This window comes from Athene cunicularia (genome assembly GCF_003259725.1).
Source record: "Athene cunicularia isolate RWA chromosome Z unlocalized genomic scaffold, athCun1 chrZ_part3, whole genome shotgun sequence".
NCBI lineage: Eukaryota > Metazoa > Chordata > Aves > Strigiformes > Strigidae > Athene > Athene cunicularia.
This window is the reverse complement of record NW_020799144.1, coordinates 11,055,564-11,075,885: the sequence shown is the minus strand read 5'-3', so window position 1 is coordinate 11,075,885 and position 20,322 is coordinate 11,055,564. Positions and strand designations below refer to the sequence as shown.

The 20,322-nt window shown below is 38.7% G+C and overlaps 1 protein-coding gene across 2 annotated transcripts in view; it reads right to left on the bottom strand.

Moving 5' to 3' along the window:
• The window catches only part of VCAN (versican), a 113,666-nt gene that overhangs the window by 68,417 nt on the left and 24,927 nt on the right, over positions 1 to 20,322 (bottom strand). For both annotated transcript variants that reach the window (XM_026866583.1, XM_026866584.1), the window contains exons 4-6: positions 17,546 to 17,720; positions 17,313 to 17,440; positions 4,517 to 4,810 (exon numbers count right to left, since the gene is read on the bottom strand). In XM_026866583.1, coding sequence (XP_026722384.1) covers positions 4,517 to 4,810; positions 17,313 to 17,440; positions 17,546 to 17,720 — 597 coding nt within the window. The remainder of the gene's footprint in view (positions 1 to 4,516; positions 4,811 to 17,312; positions 17,441 to 17,545; positions 17,721 to 20,322) is intronic.

Here is a 20,322-nt window from a genome sequence, read left to right as displayed (position 1 = left end):
ATACATTTTGAATAGTGCATTTCTGTATTGCAATTTATTCTACAGATGCTGTAGTATAAAATGTCCCATCCAAAGTCAGTTGAAGTCTATGGCAAGATTCCCACAAACTTCAGTGAATTAGATATGGTGACAGTGGGGGCTGAGAGATGGAATTAAATAAATACCCTATAATTCTATGCAAGATTTTTTTTTTTTTTTTTTTTTTTTTTCCCCTGATACAATGTTCTACTCTCTTGCAACATAAGTATTCAGCAACGCTGTTCTATCTTTTTTAAAAAAATTGCAAATATGTTAATATAAGTCCTATATGTAAACACCTGAAAAACTTTTCCTCTGATGATGGCCCCCAAGGAGATTCAAGTACTTAATCATGTGTCTAACCTGAAACTTTTTCAAGCCTCATCAGATACATGATTAAGTACCTCTCAGAAAAAAAGAACTAAAAATTCTGGTGAAAGTCTTGGAGGGATAAGATGAAACACGCGGATAATGTTTCAGAAACTCAGAGCCATGTGGTTTCTGTAGAGTGAAAACCACTTGTGATCAAAGTAAAGAAGTTTTTTCATTTTTTTAACAAGATTTTTAGATTTTAAATCATGTACTATTAGTCTGGGGCACTTTTATTTTCATAAAGTCAAGACACTTTGTACAATATAATATTGTAACCAGAACACTGCTGAAGTTAAAATCCTGAATTTAACTGTACTTTTAAATGTTGTCCAGGTTGTCTCTCTTATTGAAAATAGTGCATACCATTTTTAAGGTGAATTTACTGCTTGGGTTACTGTTTTTCATGTATTTTAATAAATATGATTCCTTTTTCAAAGTAAGTAAAATATTCAAAATACAGATTGAGGTTTCTTTTAAGTGAAATTAAAAATTTATATTTTGAGATGTTCCACCAAAGAGACTTTTAATCACAGGATAAGAGTGAAGACTTTAAGCAGGGATGAAGAAAGAGATATCCCCTTTCTTAAATATGTGATTTGTCTTTGTAATGACTAAAACAGATGCCTACTTTGCCACAAATCTATTGCTTCAGAGTATGTGTAAATTCAAACACTGGGCTTATCCTTTCCATGGCTGGGACGCATTTATTTTGGTGGAATATATTATTATTCAGCACGAGCAAAAGTGGCAGATGCAGGTCCTTCGTCACTGCCATTTCATTTCATATTAAATGTACACCATGTGGCCATTACCCTCAGAGCTGAGTCAGTGGCAACTTCACTAGCTCTCACACAGGAGGAAGAGGAAACTTGAGAGGGATGCTGTAAAACAACTGAGATCACCACATGAACATCTGTGCTGCAGACCTTCAGCCCTGGTGTTACCTGGATAACTGGCTTGATCCTGCCCTGTTCACAGAGGCACTCTGCACTTTTCCCTTTAGCTGACCAAGATCTTATAAATGCATGGAACAACATCCCTTTCTTCATCTTTTTCAGCAAGAGAAGTTTTGTTGTTGTGACTGGGTATTCAGGAGAAGGGGGAAACAAAACAATGTAATGTGAGACAATAAGCACAGTTAGGAGCTGTAACACTGGACTGGAGTTACATGGAAAGAGTCATGGTCTTGGGGAGAACAGTTTTGCTGTCTGGTAAGGTGGGAATAGTTGCGTAGAAGTTTCATATCAAGCTAAAATCAATCTGAGCTTGCACATAGTAGACTATGTGATGGAATACTGCACTGGAACCTTGAAATAGAGATAATGGAAGTTTCTTCCAAAACTTCCCGAGCAAAAAATTATTTGAAAGAAGGACTTAAATTCATGCCTCCTGTTATACTGTAGAGCCATTTTTTCCTTTCTCTCCCATTTTTTGCCCCCAAAAAGAACTGTCTCCAAGTCTCCAAGAGAGAATGACTCACTCTACAGTCGCTGCTTCAGGCAGCTGATTGAGATGTGAAAGACCAAGAGGCTAGGCAGCGAGTCTCATTACTCATCACTTGCATAAATCTTTTAGCAGAAGCAGTGAAGTGTTACAGCTGGTTCCTGTGAGATCCCTAGCACCTACTGAGAGAGAACAAGCTTTCAGTAACTTCTGAAATATGTGTCAGACAGGCACCCTGAAGGAGGGTACTCAGTTCAGCATTACACTCCTGCATTTCCCTACACAAAACCAGATGTATCTGGCAAAACCTGAGTCATCTAGCTAGCAGCATTTAATTAATTCTGATGTAATGTTGATTGCAATTAAAATTGCTAGAGAGCAGCCCACCGTCTTCAAATTGTATTGGTTCTGTTTAGGTTGGTGGGTTTGTTGGGGTTTTTTTTGTAAAAGAGTTGATAGTCACAGACTGTCTGCCTCCTGGGTTGTTAACTGATGAAATATTTATTCTCTGTGTATCAGGGGCAATAGTTTGAAGAAAAAGCAGTTATACAAAAGGGAACAACCCAATACTTATCATGGATGTCTTTAGAAAAAATGGTATGTCACTAGAATTCATTAACTAAAACTTCCAGAAAGAACATTGAAAAGGGATGAAATTCACACAAATAAACAGAAAGTTGGTATTTGTTTTAACTAAAGACTAGGTTATGGGCAGAATGTCTAGTCTCTACTTTGGTCTTTTAGAGGAGCTGATGAATTTCACCCCGTTAAAGTTACTCTTTAAACTACACACTTAAAACTGATCATAAACAATTTGGGGGAGGAACAGAAGGAGTGATAGCACAGAACTCTGCTCTGTAGATTAGAATACTCCTGAATTTAGCTAGTCCTTATTCCTCTATGCAGTTCCCTTGAAGCCCATTAGGACTATTTCAACAGGCAAGGTTTAGGAACATCTTATCTGCAAGTAGTAAAGGTAAAAAACAAAAATCCTTTTTAAAATACTGCAGAGAAGCGTGTCTGAGAACAGCCAGACTGTAACAGCCAGGTAACATTACACCAGATGTTGGGATTTGTTCTCAAACAGTGAGGCTTCCTCATAAATGACCCTTCAATGCCTGAGTTGGAAAGATCTGCAGCTGCAGTTTGCTCATCATCCACAAAAATGAGGACAGTACAGGCTGCATATTTCAAGCAGTTCTGAGTCACAGGACTGAGTCCAGAAAACCTAGATATTTATAATCAAAGACCAAGTTCTGAACTTTTAACTGAACACAAGTAGCCTTTACATGTTAACATCAATTGTACTATTTGCAACCACAGGAACTTGCTTGAACAGAGAGGCCTGCAGGAAAACTTCTGAGCAGTCCAACCTCTCTAATGCTGCTGAGGAGACTGCAAGTTTAGGGAGGCAGGATATTCCACTGGGAAGAAGCACTCTGATCTCGCAGATGTGATGCCTTTTCCAACAGTATCAGTGTCTTCTTGCACAAAGAACACTCCTGTCACAGAGGGGATCTTAAAGAATAGAACTAAGGTTGTAGGATCCTCTCAACAGATACAGATAACTCATCTGTGATATGTGAAAGGGCTACACAGAAACTTAAATGCTGCACATCACAATATGCACAAATGGGTTTCTGGAGGTGTAGGGAAAGATTAAGTAATCATTATTATTGACAGAGAGAAATGTAGGAAGGATTTTCTAGAGGAGATGAGACAGGTGAGGCCAGGATCTCCATGGTGGTGGTCTATGAAGCACTGTCAGTTCCAGGAAGGGATCTGGAACTTATGCACAGGTGAGAGAAACTCAGGTACACAACCTTTTGGGACAAAAAGAACCTATGTAAGGATAGGCTGCACCATAATAATAGAAGAGCCAGGCTGCTGAGCACTGAAGATGGAATAGGTTACAGAAGAATATTTAACCTGAAAGCCCAAGGAAAGATGGCAGATGTGGAGGAGATCTGGTTTAGATCGACGCAGTCTACCAAGTGAAAGTGGCCAATGCTTGATGTGCCTCTGAAAATATCAGAAGGGAAAAGAGCAGCAGTAAGGCAATTTAGACCATCCATAGTACCAGCTGGCTGGTACAGAAAACACTGAGTAAGTGAGAGGAAAACTTACAACTGCTTTAGAAGCCCAAAAAATATGATGGGACAAAATTCCTGGAACCCAGAGATAGCCCCCAAATTACCAGCACCTTAAAGACCTGAAAATGGCCAGGCTTGTATGCAGTCTGTAAACATCCTCTTACTGCCATCATTGGAGACAGAATATCAAGTTATATGACAGTCATTCCCCTCGTCAGGAAGGACATTTCTTCTGTTCTTATGTTCACTGACATAACACAAACACAGCAGTATGTGCTCAGGCACCAGAATATGTAGCATCCACAGACTCAGGGTGTCTGTGAGTACAGTGGGTGACTCTGTAAAAAACACTCCTTAGGCTGAAATCTTACCTGAAATCTTTACCTATCTTTATCTGCTCTGCCAATGTTACTTTAAGATAATCTTTTTAGTTTGGCTTTTCACTCTTTTTGTAAAGCCATAGTGATAAAACAATTTTTGAAAACTCATGCATGCCACAAGAACTGAAACAAAACACATATGAAAGAAAACACTTTTCAGGGTTAGCATGGTGAGCATACTGAAAGTTATAACTAAAAAAAAAAGCTTACGTTCATAGCAGTAGGCATCAAACTTGCTATCTGGGTAAGGAAAGCCTGTTTGGTTCTCATAGCGATACAGGGTTCTCACCCCAAGTAAACCTCCACCACACTGGGGCCTTGCCACTGAGGCTGGGTAACGAACGCTGCCGTCTGCCAGCCAGCCATAGTCACACTGGTCAAAGCCATTCCTCCAGGCGACGTACATGTTCCCAACAGAAGCAAGAACACCATCTCTTTTCCGACACAGCTCTTTAGCTTCCTCAAAGGTGAGCTTCTCGGGGACTGAGACATGAACCACTTCATCTAGAGGAAGAAAACAAAGATAACAAACTGAGTCACCATCAAGTCAGCTTAGTTTCTCTCTTCCAATCAACGTCCTGTAAAGTTGGGGGTTTTTTTTTATATAATTTGTTTGAACAGCTTTTTGCTTCAGACAGTTGGAAAACCAACATCCCAGATTTGAATATGAAAATGAACCTGCCACAAATCATGAGCATTTCTATGCAAACTTTATGCCATGAAGTACACTATGGTTGGAGATTGACTCCCTCCCTCAGTCTCCAGGCAGAGGTAACAGCAGCCTTGAAGCTCTTCTGTGACCTCTGTTGTCACAGACTTTGCAACTCAAATGCGCTAATTAAGTCCAGTCCAACAGAACTTATTTTCTCAGTAAAACAAATATTTTACATCTGCAAGCCTCTTACCTGACCTTTTTAGTCATGACTAGAATCTCACTTGACACACACAAAAAAGAAAATGCTCTTCGCTGGCTGCTCTACAGCAACTGCTAATGTCATATTTCCATCAGTCTTCATCTTGTCCCATGGAGAAACAAAGGTGAGGGAATACACGAGACATGTTGCATGCGCAGAGCTTTTTTTTGTGTGTGTAAAAAAGCTGAATTAGTAAGAGTGTTGGTAGTATAGTTTAGCTTCCACAGAACTTATAATTTTAAAATTATTTACAATTTGTAAATAATAGCCTATCCAGTTGGAAATTGAAACAAAACAAACAGCATATCTCTTTTTACTTCCAAGCTAAATCACCACTGCACAGTTGGCTTGATTCCATCATTCACCCAAACACTATAAAAAAAAAAATCAAAGCTCTAATGTTCATATTCTGGGAATGAAATGGTAAACCATCTCCTTTCTAATTCTCATATGCAATAGATGAGACATAAAATCAACATGTTCAACTGTAAAAAAAAAAAAAAAGTGCAGATTCAAAATATTTGTTACAAAACACTAATTCTCTTCCTCAACTAGGCCAGAACACAACAGTCACTGTTGCAGGGAAGCAGTGCTTAATCATATTGGACATGCAGTCTGTCTTACCTCTGCAGTTGACTCAAGGCAATCTGGCAAAAGATAGACAGAAACTACATCACCCCAAGCAGTTTCATTCACATCAATATTACACTTCTTTTAGGTCTTGAAAGGAATGCAAGTGTGAAAGGAGGCAATGTGCCAGTTTTCTTTTTCCCCCTAGGTAGAAGCTCTGATTTGTTATTATAGCTGTACTATCAATTCGATAGTGTAAGTTTCTTTATAGTTGTGGGGAGTTTCTAACTTAGAGGTAAAGGAACAGAGCATGTCTATTGGGGAGGGACAGATAAGGAAAGCAGAGAATCATTCATCCTCAGAAGTACACGAATGCTTCGTTAGTATAATGGATATTCATGGATAATGAACTTTTTAATTAAACACTTTGGCAGAAGACAATTTTTTCTGTGTCAAGGGAGAGATCTGGCATCATGGCCAATACAGAATGATAGATGCAGCTATCTCACCATACTGTCCCAACAGCAGGATCATACAACAATGGGGCAAAGAAAGGTCTCTCCAGAGCAGCCCCCTCTCTTCTGAGGACTGATCACTTATCATCTCACACAGCAGCTATGATGTATATGAAAATTAGTAGTTAAAATGATTAAATAGCAAATATCAGGCTGGTTAGACAACAAAATGGGACAAGTAAGCATTGTTTAATGCATTTTAATGGTTTCTAGAAACAAATATGATGGATCAAAATCTAAATAATGTCAAACAATCCCACAACATTCCTCTGGGAGAAATTTAGAATACATATAAAATGGGTAAACAGTGCAAGATTAATAGCAAAGCAATTTTTCCATTAACTGATCTGGAACACTGCTTCCAAATGGAGCTTATGCATATCACTAAAGTTAGGGTTATTTATTCCTCTGAGCTGTCATCTGCTCTCTATTAAAGGAAAGAAACTCACTGGATGGTTATGTCTTTGCTATAAGACTTCAAAATGCAGTGTTCAATCAGTGCTTGCGTAACAGTGGTCACTTTGCAGAGAATTTACTTATCCAAGCTGGACAAGATCATTTCGATATGGAAATCTGACTTAAATTTGCCTTGGAGTATACCCATGTATGAAATACTGATAATACTGCACATTTAAAAGAGGTGTGGTGTATCTTCCTTTGTGTTGAATCTATTCTACTGACCCCACATCTATTTATTTCGTTCATGTCTTAAAGTCAGCTGCTGTCACACAGATACCATCTTTGTCAAAGTGTATCTTAGCAGAAAAACTAAATGATAAGAAAACCCATGCTCTTAAGGAAAAATGCATCCTAACCAGAACAGTCCAATAAGTGAAGACTAAAGTCACTTTCTTTGCCACCTATTCGGTATATTAAAGAATTTGTGATGAAAAATTCATGAAGAAGGCAAAAAGGTGCCAAAGCAGCCAATAAAATGGCCTTATTGTCATTCCATCATATGCCAAGTAAATACTAATTTATTTCAAGAATGATAGTCATAAGATAAAGGATACAAAAATGTTAAAACATGGTAGCTTGCAATTGCTCTATTTAAAGAGTGTTTTCCTATGATTCCAGGAATTTTATATTTTAAAAATTCAGTAAAGTGCAAAAGTCAGATTCCAAATAGAAGCCATTTACTCTAGGAGATATGACACTGCAATTTGTCTGTCCAGTTTGAAAATTAAAAATAATTCTGTATGATTGAGCATTCACTTAAAGTGCATAATTGTTGGAATGAAATATGTAAAACAAAGTAAGAGTTTAATAAAGATTTTCTTTGCTGTCTAAATCCAGAAACACTTAAAAGTTGTCCTGCAATCTTCAAAAGCCAAAAAAAAAAAAAAAAAAAAAAAAAGAAATATCTATATTCTGTGTTAAGTGCTTGGGAAGAAAACAGTGTTCAAAACACTCCAGCTGAATGGCATCAGTTTGATTTGCAGCAGCTCCAAATTGTGTGATAAGAAAGTTTGCACAATCTTTCCTGTTCTTCTCACCTTGAGCAGACTGTGGGCATGTATGTTTCATGCACAGCAAACTTTGCACTTTAGGGATATGGCGAGTCGTACACCACAGAGACAACAATTCAGGACCTACTGTTTGTGTGCAGTAAGTGCAATCACTTGGAATGTACAGGGAAGACATTTTGATATCCATGTCACTTCTCTGACATGATGAGGGCTGAGGCTCTTGCTCACTACCAGTCTCTTTGGTCAGAAAGAGATGGCTACGAAATTACTGATGTCTTGGGTACATGTTCTGAATGCACTGTTTAATAATTGCCCACTTCTTTATCCTCACAGTAATGTGGAAATTCAGTTTATCATATATGGAAAGGGCACTGGTCCCCTACTTTATGGTCTATATGGATTTTTCTCTCACAGTGAAAACCTGGGTTGGAAACCATGTTGTTCCCCAGTCAGCCTACAAAATAGCTGGTCAATAGAGCAGGAAACACAGGAAGCAGAATGTGAAGAAAGGTGCTGATGGCTAAAGGAAGAACAGCAAGAAGCTCTAGTAATTCCTCTGGCACTGCCAATCATTTGGGGAAAAATGGAGCTCAGGTTCTGCTGCACTCTTTTGTGTACTCAACCTCAAAACTGACAGCAGCTTTCCAGGCCATGGAGAAAGGGCTTGTGCTCCAGTCCTGACTTTCAGCACATCAGTCAATGGAGCTGAAATATCCTTACTCCTTCAAAGCGCCAGAGAGAAAAGAATTTGACCCTTGCACTGAAACTTCCTCTTAAAAGCAAAAAAATATTAATGGTGAAGCTAATAAAACATATTTAATCCTTGCAGTCTCTACAATTAACTGCTATTTTCAGAAGCACAACGGATTCCATGTTTAGCAGAAGGATTCATCCTGTCACTCTTTCAGTGTCTTTATTATGATGTCTGAAATCACCTCAATTTCCCACTGGAACCAAGGAAATTAAGAGAGAAAACCTATCTGGTCAATAAACAAATGAATAGCCACCACTACCAAAGCAGGGCATATTCAGTCTTGTGTGTGTTAAAAGCCACGTGCAATGTTTTTATAGCTGGAGTACACTCCAAATAACTTAGCAGATGAAGAGAAGCTAGTTCTGCAGTACCAGGGGGTGAAATTGAGACCGTGACAATGTTTAGAGTGCAACAATAATGCAATGTATATTATTGCTGGCTCCTGCTTAAAACCAAGCTTCAGGGTGATCGTCCAGCCTCAACAGAGCACTCGAAGAATCCCCAGGATTTTCCTCTTACATGTGCTTGTCTTGTTTGATTAAAACATACACCTGATGAAAGTCCTGCTTTTTCCCTCTCGTTCAAATATATCAAGCCAGATGAAGAAGCCAGATTTTTGTCTTGAAGACAAAAGCTGAATCACTACAACGCCCAAGGAAAAAGCTTAAGATCTGCAGACTTATCAGTTGGTTTTATAGCAAGCTTTATTCCTTTGAAGGTTAATTCACTTATTTTCTCTCATCAGGAGATGTCTCACTGAGCTGGGCATGTTTGTAGATGTGAATTTTATGAATCACACATCTTAAAAGAGAGCACAGAAATAAGGGCAGGCTAGAACCATAGCCGGGGGTCAATACACAACATGTATTGACTAGGGTAGAAGTAATGAATCTAGATGTAAGCCCTCCAGCACAGACCTCACCAGTAATTTCTTTTTTCCATAAATGAAATCACAATTAAGGGATTGGTGGGCTACTACTTCCTAGAGGAGATCTTTGAGCCTGACTATGTGGCACTCTCCTCCCAGAGCACAGCATCATCTCCTCAACTTCACATACCATCACCTACTATGCCAGGCACAACAAAATGAGTTACACGTCACTTGCACCTGTCAGATGAAGGCATCACATGCAAGACCATGTCAAATGTTTTACAGATATCTGAAGGATTCTCCCAAACTGCGGAGAAGCTTAAGAGGTAACTTGTGAGTCTCCTACTGAATGCTTTGACAGATCTGGTAACACACCAACTGCAGTGGATGATGACTGATCAACCACCTATGAAATGTCCTTGCTATAATCCAATCCATGTGAGGAAAGGAAAAATACTCAGGAGACACTTATATACATTTGGCTGTAATATTTTTAGCCTTTTCCCCCATATTGCTCCCCCAGAGCAACAGAAGCCTTCATTATTACTGCCCCATCTGGAATATGGTTCTCACAAGCTTTACCTTGTGGTTGGGTGCTCAGATTCTATGACCTCCACTACCTTAACTAATGAAAGACATAAGAATATCAAAAGGTATAATAAATACACAAAAATATAATTATTCCCACAGATGGAAATGCTTAAAACTAACAATTTCAAATAAAAACAAGACAAAAAAGTGCTAGTGCCTTTCCATCTTAGCTTCTTGGTAGTGTTCTTGTTTAAGGAGAAGAAACATTATCCCCCACTAAGAATTCAGCAACTGTCTTTTTTTTTTTGACCATAATGGGTCTGTGGTGAAATCCAAACCTGTTCATTATTTGTTTCTGAGAGATGGCAGGACTCACCAAGCTCATCAAGCAAAGATGCCCTTATGGGGATCTTAGAGCTCCAGGGTTCTGTGATTACCGTGGCAGATCAGGGAGCCCTGGGTCAGGTGTGAAAGATGGCTGAAAGTGGCAAAATATCATCTTTTCTGATGCTATACAGAACATTCTAAGGACATTTCCCCACTTGCAGCTGTACCCTGATGTTACTGCTCCTCATAACCATTTGGTCACTTCAAAGCTCAAGCAGTCATGGACACTGCTTTCATGACTTTCTCTCAGAAACACAGTATCTGCCCAAACCTTCATTTCTAGAACACAATCAAGTGATCAAAGAAGCAGGAATACCGTGGCCACTTTGAGGACTAAAGTATTTACTCTTGAAGATTGAGGACCACATGTCCCAAGAACTTGCAATTTCCCCCTCCTCTCTTTAAAGGCCCCCACAAAAAGGTGGCAGCAGGCACCAACAGGACTACTAGACTGCTTGTACACCAAGGAGGGAAGAGATACTGCCCACATCTATCCCTCCTCTCCACACATGCCTGAAGATAATGGAGACTACTACCCTTGTCTTGAAGGCTCGGGAAGAAACATAGATATCTTTGGATCAAGACAGACCTGAAAAGTTTCACATGTCTTTACTACAGTCAGGGGCCTTTGAGTCTACAAATAGCCTGTTTATTAACTCAACTCATGCTCCAGCCCTTCACCTCTTTCCCAAACTGTACAGACAAAAATGTCTTGTCTCAGCTGCAGTTCTCTTCCTCCATCCTGCCACTCCTAAGGACCAGTTCTCTGACACACCAGACTAATAAAGAGGTATCCTTAACAAAGTCACAAATTACTGCAAAACACTTTTTAAGACTGGAAAACCACAAAGACCTAAGCAGCTATGTTTAGCTTTAAAGCAGAAAGCTAGACAAGCTGAAGAAGCCTTTTTCTCTTACACGTCAGAACAAGTTAGTTGATTCTTTTTGATACACATCAGTAATGATTTAATTAAACTCTCCTGAATGTCTTAGGTCTATTCTATGCAAAACCATAGGCTGTACAGGAATCCACTGCATTTGAAAAGACTGGGAGAGTATACTTTTCCCACAGGCGTGACCTCAAGCATGAAGAGTTGCATGGAAACTGCTATAACCATAGAGAGCTCTGATGTAGCTGCAAAGTGTCACTGACGTTTACTTATACAGAAGGAGAAAATGATCTCTGCATTCTATATTATTTTTTTGTCTGACTTACTTTTACAAAAATAATTTACAAGATGAGCTTTATCACATTATGAGCTTGGATACAATGTCATGCATGGAAACCACCATGGTGTTATTCCATTTTATTTTACTCTTTTTGGGCTCTGTAACTGTCTTGAGAATTCTTGGATCCATGACCCTGCATTAGGTCACACAATACAAAGCTGGAGAAGTGTCCAGTATAAGCCAATGTAAAGGCTGTGACTCTACTACAGGCCCCAAACTAAGAAGAAAAGACTCTTTACTCATGTCCCTGTTTTAAAATCTAATCTAATTGTTGCTCCAGAATCAGAATGGACTCTGGAGAAGAACTTTAGCTGCCCCAAACACAGAAGAAACTTCTCACCCGAAGCCTTATTTAGACTATGACTTCTTTAAATATTATTCTCACAGAAATTTCCATGACAATAGCAAAAGTGCATAAGACTAGGTGGGAAGTATTTCAAGGACATCTGGTTCTGTTTTTTCTTTTTCTTCCTTGCACATACTGTTGGGGGTGCGTGTGTGTAATGGTGCATGTAAGGGACACTGTATAATCTGCCCAACAGCCACCCCAAAATAACTTTCTTAACATGAGTCCACATCTGCATATTACATACGCGTGTTAGACATATATGGCTTCTAACTGGTTTTGGCCAGAAGACAATGCTGCATGGAGTAGTTTAATTTGTGCTTTGGCTCCGCACCCCACACTCAGAGCCCCTCACTTCATCAGTGGGCTTTGGCAAGCAGCTCTCACTTTGTCTCCATTTCTGACACCAGAGCACTGTCAAATCAATCACATACACTTATCTGAAAAGAGAATGGAAACCCCTCCTTCCCCATCACCCATTTCCATTCAAAGAATTATTCCATAGAAGACGCAGGTGCAGACACTGCTTCAGCTGGAGGTGTTAAGAGAACCTCAGAGTTATATTCAAACCTTTTCAGCTCAATCATTTTAGATTAAACTCTTTATTAGTAAATAATCTCCCACATTTAAAGGTATCCTAAATGTTTTTTGTTAATGCTCTGTGCACTGAAATATGTGGTGAAATATGGGGAATGTAGTTCAGTTTGTAATAAGAGACCATGACCAGTACCTATTGAATGATATTTTAACTTCAGATTCTTATTTCTATCACTAGGAGCTCAGAAATTTTAAATCGTTTCCATAATTGTTCTTCTGTGTGTTTTAGAAAAACTCAAAATATTTAACTTATAATTGTGCAGTCTAATCTCTCTGGCTTTCCTCAGAACAAGGAAACAGTAAGAGTTAGCCTAGACAACTGGTTTTAATTTAAGTTAATAGTTTGTGTTTCAAGGAGAAATCCAAGTCTCTGGCTAACTTTGTAATTTCATATGGCCAGAAAGGAAGAAAACTGAAATGGTGTTGCTCCCACAAATCCTCAGTGCAAGTACCCAAATTAGTACTGTAAATTCAAGACACATTTATTTTAAAATAATTGCAAGAATTTCTACCGCCATTTATGGCCTTCTGGGGTAACATGTTAATAGCGGCCAACAGACCAATAACTGTTCAATGACTTCCATGATGACATTCTCATTATGGCCCAGATTTTGATATCATTAATCTGGCAACATCTTATTCCATGAATAGTCATCGCACTGACACAGGCTCTCCAAATAAGGACCTCTTCAGTGCAAGTCTAAGAGATTTGTCATTGAATCGGAATAGGCTATGCAGATATGAACTTTCAAATTCACATGGAAACAATCATGTTTAAACAGAACTTTACAGTATACTAACACAGTTCTACACTATACCATGAAGGTCCTTTGTTATTAAGGGAGTGTTGAGAGTGCTTATTACAAGAGAAAGGTCATACCTTGTAGAATCAGCCTTGGGTGGTCAGGGCAATCAGAAATTTGTCATAAACTTAAATCTTGAACAGTACGTCTTCTACAAGTACATGAATGTGTTACAATACAGCAAACACTGGATCTAGTTTACTGCAATGTTCACCTTTTAATAGCTTCTGTTGACATACGGATGTGTGGTTAAAAAGTGTAATCTCATTGATGCTGTGTTGCTTCATACAAGCTCTGTATTTGAACTTAACCTTTGTTCTTACAGAAACTGCTTCTGTTAAATAGACAGCCATGTTGGCTCCTTAGCCCCATCTTAAAAGGGAACTCTGGCTCAGAGGTTCAGGTTTGTGTAAAAGCACTGAAGAGTAATTTATCCTGCACTATACCATGGTGTGGTACCGTGGAACATGCATCTATTTCTTTTCATCAAAATGGAATAAATTAACTCCTCTGCATGTCAGTATAACATGCCTATACCGTGCCCATACCCTATATCCATAAAACCATCACTCCTTCTGACTCCTATAAGTTATTTTCAGACACCAGTTCATTTGAAAACTTCTGGGAAAATAGGTAGAAAAAACACCTAGACAAAAGGATGGGGAAAAGTATCCTCATTTAACTATCATAATAATCTGGCATTAAAATCAATCAATATAATCAGAAAAGAAAATAAATCCCTATGCAGTGGGATTGAGGCTGTACACCTAATTGGTAATTATCTCAGGTAACTATTCACAGCAGTCATGGCTTCACAGCACATACAGGACCTTTCTGCTACATAAATAGCTTAAAGATGAGGTTTTTTACATGTTCAGTGCTGTCAAATGTACGTGCTTGTTGTCACCTGGGTTGATAGAGACTAAATCTCCCCAATATTCTGAGCTAGTTTATATTTCTTAAATGCTGGAGATTTCATAGCCAAGCAGATCACATTACCACAGTCTAGCCGAAAGACCACACAGACATGAATACCTTTAAACAGATCATCACCCACAGCAATAGGACAGAAATGTAGAGCTACCCAGAGACATAAAGCCAGATCATAAATCCTGGTAAACAAAATTTTGTAACAAAGAAGAGTCAATTAATGTTCATGAACAACGAAAAGTCTATGCATGTGTACCTTCACCAAAGACTGCACAGTCACTGCAACCTCGTTGAACCTCACGGCTTCCTTCCAGATTGTTCTAAGCACAGAATATTAGCTTCGGTGAGGTAGGCTTCAGTTTTGATTTTTTTAAATTTTTATTTTTAAAAGGTCAGTGAGAATATGTGTCCCTGACAAAGTGCTGGCTCACATGCATTCAGGATAAGCTTCTCCATTACACTTTTCGGTTCTTAAGAGGGAAAGGAACAAGGCATTGCTCTTCATGCAGGAATGATAAGGATTAGTCAAAACTTATTTCTGTAACCTAAGAAAGACCCAAATTGAATTTGAAAGCCTTGATTCATAAATTATTCAGAATTCAATCCCATCAAGGATTGATGGAGAATCAATGTTATGAACTCTGGGTGTTCATATGTGTTGTTCATTGATGGATATAGATGGAACATAAAATTAAGACAACGGTGAGCACAAACAAAATTCCATCACTTAATTTTCAGACTTCCCAAGTGTCTGTCTGTTTGAGTCTTTGTAGGACTTGTATTGCTTGCATTTTATAATTCTCCAAGGTGAATGTAGTCTGTGGCAGATCCTTGGCTACTAAGAGAAAAACACTTACTGATTTCAGTAACTAAAGTTTCTATAAATCATCAAGGAGGAGAAAACTTTCCATGATCTAATTTATTTCTGCTCTGTGATAGAATACAAACACTGAGCACCTTAATTTTGTTATTGCTTGTTACAAATATATGTACACAAACAAAGGCAGGCTTGCTCAGAGCCCTGGCTGATTTATTGTTCTGCTGAGGAGAACAAACTACATGCATATAAGTAAAAAATCAACCCAAAAGATATATAATTAGGAACTATAAGTATTTTTTTAGAAAGGAACAGTGAAACTGGTATGGAATAAAACCCTGTCATGACAGAAGCAGTGTGATACACTCAGACCACTGCAGTAAATGGAAAATGTACTTTGGTCTTGGTTGCAAAGTATTTCTGTACCAGAATGAAGTTCCCATGTGCATAACCAGCACAAAGCCAAAAAAAAATAGGTGACAGGAAAGGCTATTTCTGCATTTATATTTTAAGGATACTTATTTAACTAGTCACAGTAATGTCTAAGCATAAGGATGTCTGGTGTCTGGAACGTATCTATAGGCCCACTGAAAGGATAGAGTTAAATTCACTTCCAGAAGAGAGATTATAAGAAACAGTTACAACATCACACCTGTAATAGGGAGATTTCTGCATGCACTGTCCAATTACAGAAAAATTTACCATATTTTTCATTCTACTGTCAATATCTTTGCTAAACAAAGACCAATCACAGAGCCTAACCATGGATCACAGGGTACCATGAGGTTCACAATATGAACCATGGTTCGTAGAACCCACGTGGCAGAATCATCATCACTCTGCTACATTAGAGCTGTTTAATTAGCAGCTTTTGCAAATACTGTAGTCATACTATGGAACTGCAAAGAATTTTACTAAAGAAGATCCAAATTCCTCAGCAGTTTTTCCTTGTTTGTTTCTTTCTGATGCTGAGATGACCCTTTTTTAAAAAGATATTATTAAACTTGGAGTTCAATTAAATATCTGTCTAATTTTATGCCATGGGCACATAAAAAACTTAATTACATACTTTATGAACATAATACAGTTAGCACATACTATATCCATGTTTTTATATATACATACAGTATATATAGTTTCTCAAATATGCATTTCTTTGAAAATCCTTTTATAACATTCAAAAAATAAAGATGCTTCTACAGCAACTATTGTGAGATCTGCTGCACTAACTATAGCTGCTTTAAACCTGACTGTCCCTTTGTAGACTCCATATTTGCCTTTAATTAAGGCCTGCTAGACCACAAATTATAGGTTCACTTCAATCAGCAATTCTCTTCAGATTCAGACAGCCAAAACTTGTTTTACACAGAATTTCTTATTTCTTTGCCTTTCCACATTAGAAGCTCCACAGTCACTTTTAAATTTTGCAGCGCAGAGTAAATATGGACCTATCTAACTGTGGCAGTGTGCTTGCCTCACCCCTCCCACCCCCCCAACCTGACCTATATTTCCCGTAACCCTGGCCAAGGGGTAACCACCCGTGGTGTTTGTACTGGACACGTCTGGCCGTGATGACAGCATCAGGCTCAGAGTGGATGCAGGGGAGACAGATGACAACACAATAGCCAAAGGCTAACTTGAACGGTGCGCCCACCTAACCACAGTGCCTGTCAGTGTCTGACTCAAGCCAAACTTGGAAGAAACTAACTTCTGTAGTCAGTATGTAAATACGACTATAGGTCAATTATCTTACTGAATAGTGGACAGCCGAGGGCCTGTTAAGCTCTCCCGTGCAGCAGCAGTCTGCGTGCCAGGATCTCCCCTCAAGCCGGGACATCTCTCAAGGCTAATCCTCAAGGTTGAGAGAGTCCTTGCCACAGCAGATTCTCGGCAAGTGATTAATAGCATGCTAAACTTTGAAATCTTAACTAAGTGATATAAAGGATTAACTGTGCATGTATAATCCTTCAGACATAAACCACTGACCAAGTCTGGGAGTAGGTGTGGATCCAGCTGCACCTAGACCCCTCTCTGAGAAGGAGTTTAGAATACAAGGGTTCCTTTCTGAACCCCATGACTCAATGGGAGGGTTTCTCTGACAGTTTGTCTGACCTTGTCCTCTATGCAGTAAGCACCAAGTGAACCTCGCCACTGAATCTTGTTAAACCATTGTCGCATTTACTTCGCAAACTTTGCAAATCACCATTTTATATCAGTAAACATATTGATCCTTCTCTCTTATGAAGTGTGTCACTCCATCCGCGATGCTTACCTTCCATGTGTTCCACATAGCAATACACATCATAAGTTTCATTAGGAAAACGGCGTCCATATGTTCTGACTCCTTTCTTTCCCATTTTATCTCCAAAGCAGCCGATTCTTGGATGTCTAATTGGATATCTGAAATGCAGCATGCCCGTGTTTATTATCACAACAACTCAGCATTTTAAATCTGTACATAGGAATTTTGGGAAACTCTGTTAAGGGGTCTTTTAAATGTCTCACCTAACAGTCTGGTCAGACAACCATCCAGCATCACATTGCTCAAATCCATCTTCATAGGCTGCTTTCAGTTGTTCTGGGCTTGCTATGACAGCACCGTTTTCCAGACAAGTCTGCTGAGCTTGTGTAAAATTCAGAGTATACCTGCTGGTTGCTGCACGATAGTGAAATACAACACCTGAAAAGACAAAAACTTACATTAGTGACACATTATTCATCGTTTCTGCCACCATCATCATACAGGAATTTTACCTCGGTATTGTTACAATGCTGAAATCAGGTAGGTACAGTAAAAATAGTAAAAGGCTAAGAGATATGCTATCATACAAATGATGTCCTCCCTCTAGTGGCTGCTCACAGGAACTATATAATACCTGATGTTATTAATGGTGAAATTATATTCACTGTACACACAGAAAAAAGTAATTAAACCATAAATGCACTTTCACTGCTGTATTACACCGTCATCAAAAGGGAGAATGAATGTTAAAACGTGTCAATGATATTACCCGTACTCTTCCAGTTCCAAACGCTGGTTGGCTAATTGCACTGCAGGCAAGGTTGCTCATGCTAACAGTGCTACCTGACACACTGGCTCATGGATCTAGATGGCACATCCAGTTTCAAGGAAAACTGTGTGACCAGACAAGACTAAGTACATCTAGTCCTCAGAAAAAGGGGCCTTAAAAACAGACTTTCTGAAGCAGCCAGCTGCAGTAGCTGCATGCAAGAGTGTCGTGAATGGGGGATCCCTTGAGTCCTCGAGGTCTGCTAGCTTCAGTGAGACACATGACCAATGGGCACACCAAAAAAATTTTGCTTTTGATGCAGAGTTGTTAATCGGTGATGGCTGTGATGTCTGTTCCTATGCATCAAACCTACAAATATGATGTTTATGAATATATGGTTTTTGGTTAACTTTTCATAACCCTATTTTCCTGCACATGCTACAAATGAAACAGACAAAACAACGATTTCTTTTATTTGGGGCCTTTCTGGTTCTGGAAAGAATCTCAACAATTTCTAAGTTACTTGAGCACATCAGACGTTTGGAAAGGGAGACCTAGAGTTAAGATGGTTTTGGTTAAGACAGGATCTGTCTAGCAGCCACATTCTGTTTTCTATATACACATAATTCCCACTGAATTCAGCAATAGCTGCACATGCACACCTAAAGCAAACCATAAAGAGCACCAACACCAAAGCAGCAGAAGACAGATATTCCACTTTGCAAATTCACTTCCCCCCTACTGCCAGTGTCTTTTACAGTTTAACATCAAAGATGCCCCCTAATGATCCCCGAAAAATAACATTTAACCTCACTTATTGCATTCTAAAATCTTCAGAAACATTGCAACACTGTAAAATATCCACTCCACAGAACGGCTACAAAGCAAGGAAAATAAACCATAAAATGTTCCTTTTCTCTGGTGATTTTATTGGAGTACTTCATGATGAGGAAATAACATACTGTAATACAGTTTGAGGAAATAGTGGCATTGTAGCAATAATGAATTTAACAAGGAGTCTTTGTTATTAGAGCATTGTTGAAAGATGGAAGAAATATGCTAATTTACAAATAAATAGAAATATGAGTAAATTAGTAAAGTGTTGATTCAAGAGGTTCCAACATATTTACAAATATTTTTTTCTCATGCAGACAAATTCAGTAAAATTTTGCCACTTATTAAAGGTCCAGACATGGCCAATAAATAGAAAATACAAATTTTTCTTCTAGCTGTTATTCACTAAGAAGTTTTCTGAAATTTAAATAGAATACGTTATCTGAAAACTACTCATAGGTAGGTTAAACCTCAGTCATCAGACACCAGTTTTATCAAAGCTACTGGCAGAGAAATGGAAAATAAAAGAGGAAAAGCTGGGAATCCCCATATTTCATCATTTAATATCGAGTCACACACCAGCTGCAGCCGCTAACTGGAAGCTTACAGGCCACTAGCATCCCCATAAAATGCCTTTTCAGAAGCACTGACAGAACCCATCACAAACAGTGCTTCTTCCAAGTAACGATGTAATTTCAGCTTCAAATGGACCCAAGCATTGTTTGGCAACAGTGACAAGAATACACCCTGAAAAATTATGGCTGTGTATATATTACTAAATTAAATATTCCAGGTGCCTGCAATTCAGTCACCGAGACTGTTAAATTATTAGATTAGTTCACTGCATTATTTGGCCCAGGCCCTGTAACACCCTTCCAAACAATTTCTGGGCAGATTTCAGGAGCTAGAAAAGACCAGGGACAACTTCATCCTGTGCTGGGAACCAAAGGAGCATAACAGCACGGATGGGGACCACACCGCTCCAGAGAGCCTCAGTGCTAAATCACAGCCTCAAGCACATTTTCTTATTAATGTGAACTGTCTGTACCAGGAGAGATTGGAAGGGAATGTCAGAGAGATAGCTTTACTAGCTCCCGTATCCCTGCACTTTTCCTCTTATAGGGCATCCTCCATTGCCTGGTTAGGGCAAATTTACACTGTCTTAACATGCACAAAACTGTATTTATATGTATACACATACACACACACGTATGCGTGCACATATTTTGGTTTTGTGTACCCTAAACAACAAAGTCCTTTATCACATGTCCAGCACAGAACACTACCTCACAACATAAAGTGTTAGGCAACAGCAACTAATCATGTTTGGAATTTAAAAGGTTATAATAACAAAAATATTATTTGGAAAGTTTTTTAAAGCTGTGGCATGCATTAAAATATGTATATTTTAATATATTCAGAATTTTGTAACATTAG